Genomic DNA, 7,907 nt, shown 5'->3' on the forward strand with positions numbered 1-7,907 from the left:
TCGGCGACACGGCACGGGCCGCTCGATGAGGCGAGATCCCCACCTAGTACAGCGCCGCCCACACGCATTGTCCCACCCCTTGCCGGCGCCGAGGCCCATCTCCATGCCAGCTGGTGCGCTCACTCCTCCTTGACCCCCGCCGCGGCGGCCCCGTCTTCCCACCCGGGCGTGCTTGCGGGGGCTGCGGGGAGGCATTGTTGGCATTGCCGCCGGCTGCGAGGCTTGCCACCTTGAACGACGGCGTGGAAGCCGAGGAGGGCGGGCTGGAGCTAGGGATGAGGCGGCGGTCAAGCATGGACGTGGGCTCCGCCCAGAACCACCGCTCACCTTCGGCTGTCGGTATACCTGGCCAAACCTCGTGCCGGGCCGAGCCAAGCCCGAGCCAAAAAACATGGGCCTGATCCCGGCCCGGCCCGGCCATCGGGCCTAGTTTTTGGGCCAAAGCCTGGCCCGAACACGCAAAAGCCCGCTGGGCCTCGGGCCTCGGGTCGGGCCCCTTCAGAAAACTGCAAAAATGACGGGCCTGGGCCCGGCCTGGCCAGGCCATCGGGCTCAAAATCTAGGCTCGAGCCCGGCCCGAGAGCAGCGTCGGGCCGGACCGGGTCGGGCTTTTTCGGGCCGGGCTGCCCATGGCCAGGACTAGCTGTCAGCCATGGCGGAGCAGCTCCTCTGTGCCAGATCCTGTGAGGGAGAAGAAGGGAGGAGGGGGGCGGTGACGTCGGCGAGCCCGCGCCCTGGGGTTGGGGCTGCGGCGGTGGTCGGACATGGGCTCCGCCCAGAACCGCCGCTCACCTTGGGCCGTCGGCCATGGCGGAGCAGCTCCTCTGCGCCAGATCCAGTGAGGGAGAAGAAGGAAGGAGGGGGGGGGGGGGTGACGTCGGCGAGCCCGCGCCCTAGGGCTTGCGGCGGCGGCAGTGCGGGCCTTGGGCACTGCCCATTGTCCGGCTCGCTTGGTGCTGCTACTGCTATGCGCTTGCCTGTGTTCTGTTGTGCTTGTCCGCTTCATGTGTTGCTTCGTTGAGTGCATCGTGTGTCCGCCGCATGTCCGCTAGGCGGATAGATGACTCATACGAACAAAAAGTAAACAAAATCCGTGTTCATTTAGGTCCCTGCGTTCGAGTTGCTCTCAAGGACTTTGCCTCAAAAATAAAAATAAACCCACTGTCAAGGATCGAAAATTCAGCAATGGCCAACATATTTGAATGTGGCCGTCAACCGTTTTTTTATTCTACCTTACCCCCAAAACCCTCGGATAAAGTGCTAGTCCGAAGAAAAAAGGCGCTAGTATGATACTGAAAAAGGACGGATGCAAGTTGCCAAGTGCCCAAGTTGACCATTATTGTACAAGGCCAACCAGCAAGGCATCATCAGCAGTGACGCCAGAGCCGCCTCCTTCTCCGCTGCTTCAGTTTTCTTGGAGCATATATACATACAGCATTGACTTGCTGAATGGTATAGATCAGTCCAAACCAGCTCAAATTAACTCGCGAGCACACACGACGAACCGAATATATCAGTCGTCGAAGCGTAAGCCAGTGTAAGCACACATGGAGCAGCAGAAGCAGGACGCCGCCGAGGACGTGGTCATTGTCGGCGCCGGCCTCGCCGGTGTCGGCGTCGCCCTGGGACTCCACAGGTACGCCGGCACACCAGTCACATCTCCACAGAGGCAGAGACGACTCACATGCTCTCTGAATTCGTCGTGAACGCTAGCCAGCTTCTTCATTTGTGTTGTGTACATGTGGCATGTCGGCTTCACTAAACAAGGGTCGCTGGATGAATGCAGGAAGGGCGTGCGGAGCGTGGTGCTGGAGTCGTCGCCGGCGCTCCGGACGTCCGGCTTCGCGTTCATGACATGGACCAACGCCTTCCGCGCGCTTGACGCCCTCGGCGTCGGCGACAAGATGAGGAGCCACCACCTGCAGGTGCAGGGGTACGTATACACTACAGCTCGATCTTGATCTGGATCTCCATCTTTTTCTGAAGCTTATCACGATCATACATATATCGAGTTAGCCGTGCTGACGGCGTACTGTTCATTTTTCTCCTCTCGAATGGATAGGGTGCGTGTCATGTCTCCGACTACCGGGCAAGTGGTGCGAGAGCTGGATCTCCGGGTGCAAGGAAAACTGTGAGATGTCCACTCCATTCACCATCGGATCAAACCCAAACTTGCTCTATTCTTGGGTGAATTCATCTGTTTGCTTCTTGATTAATGCAGGGGACCCCACGAAGCCCGGTGCGTGCAGCGGAACGTGCTGCTCCAGGCGCTGGAGGAAGAGCTTCCGGCAGGCACCATCCGCTACAACTCCAGGATCGTCTCCATCGACGACGACAAAGAAAAAGACGGCGGCGGCGATGCCAAGATCCTGCATCTCGCCGACGGCTCGACGCTCCGAGCAAAGGTGCTGATCGGCTGCGACGGGATCAACTCGGTGGTGGCCAGATGGCTGGGGCTCGCCAAGCCGCTCGACTCCGGGCGCAGGGCCACGCGGGGGCACGCCAAGTACTCCGACGGCCACGGGTTCCAGCCCAAGTTCATGCAGTTGAGCGGCAACGGCTTCCGTGCCGGCCTGGTGCCCTGCGGCGACACGGACGTGTACTGGTTCCTGACGTGGTCACCTTCCTGTCCGGACGGCAAGGAGGACGTCGACCAGAGCCCGGCGGAGATGAAGCAGTTCGTCCTGGCCAAGCTGCGGAGCATCATGGCACCAGACGAGGTTCTGGATGCGGTCGAGAGGAGCGAGATGAACGACGTCCTCGTGGCGCCGCTGCGGTACCGCCCGCCGCTGTCGCTCCTGTTCGGGAGCATCAGCAAGGGGAACGTGTGCGTCGCCGGCGACGCGCTCCACCCCACGACGCCGGACCTGGCGCAGGGCGCGTGCATCGCGCTGGAGGACGCGGTCGTCCTCGCGCGGTGCCTCGGCGACGCGATGGCCGGCGACGGCGACGGAGATGAGACGATCGAGGCGGCTCTGCGCCGGTACGCCGGGATCCGGCGGTGGAGGAGCGCGCAGGTGATTGCGGCGTCCTACATGGTGGGGCGTGTGCAGCAGAGCGAGCACGCCGTGGTGAGATTTGCGCGCGACAGGCTGCTGTCAGGGGTGCTCGCCAAGGGGCTCCTCATGATGCCCGACTACGACTGTGGCACGCTTTGACTGCCAGTGCGAGGGGTCTCGTTCTGGCAGAAGCCATTTGTAAAGCAGTCTCCTAAAATCTTAGTCGAACAAGTCTAAGTCGATTCTCTAGTCGTTTATATTCGTGAGATCCTACATTAAGATATATGTAAAAAAAGTCATTTTACATTTTATTCTTATAGAGGCGCATCTGCCTCCCGGGTCGCTCCTCCAGGCGACTCCGGAGGCCTTCCCAGCCGCCACTCGAGAGGCCACCCGATCCTCCCTTCCTCCCTCCCGCACCACAGGGGTGGCGGGGCCCCAACATGCATGGAGGTGCGGCCGATCTAGAAGCGGCGGCGATGGCTTCGACGGCGGCGGCGGTCGGCCCTGCCTCGGGCCACGGACGGCTGCTGCGGCGGCTGGCCTGGATCGGGCGGCGGCGCGATGCGGTCTTCGGCAGCATGTCATCTGGCTTTAGATCGGCGAAGGCGTCGAGGGCCTGGTGGACTGCTTGGCGGCACATGGCAGATCTGTTCTGGCCGGTGTAGCTAGTGGTGGTGGTCATCTTCTTCGTCGAAGGTGGCCGGCCAGAGGCTTGCTGATTTGATCTCGAGATCCATCATCCAGTCCCGGCTGCGAGTTGGGGAGACATGGTTGCCGGTGAAAACCGAGCCGACGACAGGCGATGGCGGCGTTCTACGCCGTTACCTTGATGAAGGCATCGTCGTGTAACTACTGGCGACCCACTCGTGCTCCTCCGGGGGAAACCCTAGGACCTGGTGTTCCAGATCGGACGATGGCGGCACTGCGGTGCCGTTTCTTTATTGGAGCATCCTTTGTGGAGCGGCTTCGTCTTGCACGGAGCTTCGGTGGAGATGTCAAGTCATGCCTGGCCGACAGGTGCTACGCTTTGTCATGCCCGGTCGGCAGGTGCTACGCACGACAAATCTTCCAAAGACTTCAAGCTGCGTCGGCTGGTGGTACTTAAGAGTATGGTGCTGAGGTGTATCAGTGGCGACCGCGACGTGCTCAGTTGTTTGCACGCAGGGAGGAGGTGCCGTTGGGCGCCATGGTGGCGTCAATGATAGCTGGACCGAGCAAAGTTGATGCATCAGTACAGTTCTGAAGATGGAGCGGTGGCAGTTGGCGGCGGCGGCCTATGAGAGCACGCCGGACCGGTGTGACCCATGCCCGGCAGGCGTCCTGGATGGGACCTCAGGTCTTAGATGTTAGGTTTGGCTGCGATGTCTGTTTGGTATTAGGCCCAGGCTATCTGCGCCCCTTCATCAACTGGATAGTTGTAGCGACAGTTTGTTGCTTAGACGATGGCTTTAGTTTTACTATTGTATTATTTTGTAAGGTCGTGTGAGAATAATTAATAAAGTGACCGTATGCATCGCCCAGATGCAGAGGCCGGGGGTCAACCTCCTTTAAAAAACATTTTATTCTTACATGTTATGTCATTTGAATAAGACTTGAATGTTAGTGTTATACTTTGGCAATGCCAAATGACTCTAAAATGGTGTTTGAAATTCTCGGAACAATACAAACACACGACTTTTGCAATGCGTCCTATATTGGCAGCGGGAGAAACTGAAGTGGGCTGTACTCTTCTTATTGTTCGTTAGCTCGGAACAATACAAACACACGACTTTTGCAATGTGCCCTATATTGGCAGCGGGAGAAACTGAAGTAGACTGTACTCTTCTTATTGTTAGATAGCCCATCGTGTTCATAGGCAGCGTCTCTGTCATGTGGGCTGTGAGCTTGTCATGGAGGGAAGGAGATGGATGGCGACGAGAGCAAGAACAAGGTAGGTTTTTTTTAACCTGGAGAACAAGGTAGTACTATTTGTAGAGTATAAACGTCGGAGTTTTTTTTTCTTTTGTCGCTCCGCAACAACACATGGGTATTTCGAAACATGACAAATACATAAACCTGAAAAACATCAAAGTACGTGAACGGCGGCTTATTTAGTTAGATTAGCAGCGACCCGGTCCACCGCCAAGAGTAGGTAGCATCTCATCACACACCATACGCTGCTTACAGTGAGTGAGGTGCACATATGTCTCCCCTCCCTGGCCTAAGCTCAGACGTCAGACCAGGTGACCTTGAACTCCCCAATCGACTCCTTGAGCCCCAGCGCCTTCCAGACCGCCGGCGACCCGTCCACGGCGTTGTTCGGGCACGGGGGCTCGAAGTTGTGCTCCGCGTCGCACCCGTTCACCGAGTCGCACTCGTCCACCACCTTGGCCAGCACCGACCGCCCGTTTCCGTTGATACGGATCATCTTGTTGCACCTGCGCGTGCCGTCCAGGCGCAGCCACCCCGAGGACAACGCCACCACCCGCGCGCTGTCCGGGTGGAACTTGTTGTCGCAGAAGGACTTGCCTCCCCCGTCTCCTCCGGCCGCGAAGCTGTTCAGCGTGAGGATCGCCGGCGTCTTCGCGGACACCGGGGGCGAGCACTTGAACTGCGGGTAGCGGTGGCCGGAGGCGCAGCAGTCGGAGCCGTGCTCCGGGTTGCACTTGCCGGCCTTACCCTGGAGGAAGCCGCTGATGTGGCATTTACCGCCGCCCCCGCCGGCGCCGGGCCGCTTTGCATGCTTGTGCGTGAGGCTGATGGCCCCGGAGACGCCATGGACGTGGAGGAGGAGCGACAGGACCTGCAAGAGAGCAAGCACGGCCAGCAGCTTCCCGTTAGCCATGTTTGTCACTTGCCTGCAACCTATACGTCGTCTCTGACTCTCTGTGTGTGTGCAGGTACGCGTCGATCAACCTCCTTTATATAGAGCCCAATGAACAGCAACTGCTATGCATGTTGTTTTCACCGGGCGTGTTAATTCAGCCCGATTTCTTCGGTTTCGCCACCCCCAGCTGGTCGCTTGGTGTTACGCCTGTAAATTCGGGCGATTAAAATGCCGCGTGTCCATCACAGTTTTGTTTGCGAGCCAGCCGCCAGCCACCAACCTTTTTTTGCCGGAGAAGGCTAAAAATGTTTTGTTACCCACAAGGGTGCAGACATTTCTCAATATCCGAGCGAGTGAGATTCCAAGGTATATGCAGTTAACTAGGTTGAGACTGTTTGTATCTACTCCCTCCGTTCCGAATTACTTGTCTTAGATTTGTCTAGATACGGAGGTATCTAGCACTAAAATGAGTCTAGATACATCCGTATCTAGACAAATTCAAGACAAGTAATTCGGAATGGAGGGAGTAGTGTTGTCGTTTCCTAGCTAAGTTGAGAGTATTTGTATCGAGTGTTGTCGTTTCCTACTATCTTGTATCTGGATGGAATATATGTTCACACTCATTTGTGGCGTTCCCCGAGTTCTCTGCAACTCCTCCGCAAATGCTATTTCTCGCCTGGTGCGAGTCGTAATACATCTCGCCGACGACCCATGTGCCACTGGGCTGGCCCAATACTGTTGCTGCACGCGAGTTATTTTTCTATTTTTTTTCACAAAGATGCTAAAATCATACGAAACTCTAGCATATGAAGATAAATTAAATTGAAGAATATTCTACCAAAGACAAATAACTTCTGCATGAAATAATACAAAGTCTCCATATCATGTATCTAGCTAATAGTTTTTTATAGTCTGAAATGCCATAACAACACAACAACATCACCCTTCTAGTTTATATTCTACATGTCCGCGCCGGGCGACTCGGGGGACCCTACCGCCCCAGCCGTCGGCCACCCCTCGCTGACCTTCCTCCCCCCGCCGCCGCCGGAGGAGGTCGTCCCACGGCAGACGGCGGCGGCAGGGCGCTCCTGCCTGTTTCTTTTTCATTAGCCTGGGCACTCTTCACCGATCCAGTCGTCTCGGATCTGATCTAGGCTTGCGCTTCAGTCGGCGGCCGGATAAAGTCTACGTGCACAATCATACCCCAGGGCATGTATGCATGTACATGGGGCAGGATGCATTAGACCTGCCAAATCGGAAGGCCACGACGCAGCAATGCGGTGGCCAGATCGTGAGGACAACGACACAGGACGGCGGTGGCCGGATCGTGAGGCCGACAACACAGGACGGAGGTGGCCGGATCGTGAGGCCGACGACACAAGATGGTGGCGGTCAGATCATCAGAGCACCGGCAGCTGCTCGTGGACACGGGTCTGGTCCACACGACGCCATGTTGCGACCGGACCGAGTTCATGGGTTTTGTGGAGTCCGCGGTGTCGCCGGCAATCTGCCGTCACAGCACATGGACCGCCGGGTGATGAGCCACTCGTGGACGTACGTCTGGTCCACACGACGCAGAGTTGCGACCGGAGTGAGTTCGTGGGTGCCAGAGGTGTCCGTTGAGTTGCCGGCAATCAACTGCCGCAACACATGGACCGTCGGGCGCCAAGAGTGATAGTCCCCAACAACAGGCTCAAGAGGGACATTACATGGCAGGTTTGCTTTGCGGGGTTGGTGCGGCTAAGCTCCTTAACCGGATCTCCGCACCAGCAATCGGCTTAATTTTCTGTCGCTGTACTCGATCATTCTTATGGACCTATCACACTCCGATTTGTCGGCACCATGAGGTACGCCAAGGCATATTTACCGGCAATTACCGTGGTGCTAACAATGATGGGGAATCTTAAGATGGTTTTACCGGATCAAATGACCAATGGATCTCGATGGCTCATGTGGAGTTTGAGATTTCAAGTGACGACGGAGGCGAGTTTGGTTGTGGTGAAGATTGTGGACCAGATGATCGGCGTTTTGCAGGAGTACCGGCTAGCAGGCGCGACAACACATGTGGACTTCTTATTGGTGGTGCTCTTTGGGCACAA

At 57.1% G+C, this 7,907-nt stretch overlaps 2 protein-coding genes across 2 annotated transcripts; one reads left to right on the top strand and one right to left on the bottom strand.

The window, feature by feature from the left end:
* Positions 1 to 1,397: 1,397 nt before the first annotated feature.
* On the top strand, positions 1,398 to 3,265 carry LOC125552672 (monooxygenase 2). The gene is made up of 4 exons (XM_048716300.2): positions 1,398 to 1,636; positions 1,787 to 1,933; positions 2,063 to 2,131; positions 2,222 to 3,265. Exons 1-4 carry the CDS (start codon positions 1,548 to 1,550, stop codon positions 3,156 to 3,158), a joined length of 1,242 nt encoding a protein of 413 aa, XP_048572257.1. The 5' UTR covers positions 1,398 to 1,547; the 3' UTR covers positions 3,159 to 3,265.
* A 1,726-nt stretch (positions 3,266 to 4,991) lies between these two features.
* LOC125554146 (putative ripening-related protein 4) lies at positions 4,992 to 6,183 on the bottom strand. The gene has a single exon (XM_048717745.2). The coding sequence runs from the start codon at positions 5,824 to 5,826 to the stop codon at positions 5,209 to 5,211; it is 618 nt and encodes a 205-aa protein (XP_048573702.1). The 5' UTR covers positions 5,827 to 6,183; the 3' UTR covers positions 4,992 to 5,208.
* Between the last annotated feature and the right edge of the window lie 1,724 nt (positions 6,184 to 7,907).

Source organism: Triticum urartu, chromosome 4A (genome assembly GCF_056163025.1).
Source record: "Triticum urartu cultivar PI428250 chromosome 4A, HENAU_Tu73, whole genome shotgun sequence".
In the NCBI taxonomy this organism is placed as follows: Eukaryota; Viridiplantae; Streptophyta; class Magnoliopsida; order Poales; family Poaceae; genus Triticum; species Triticum urartu.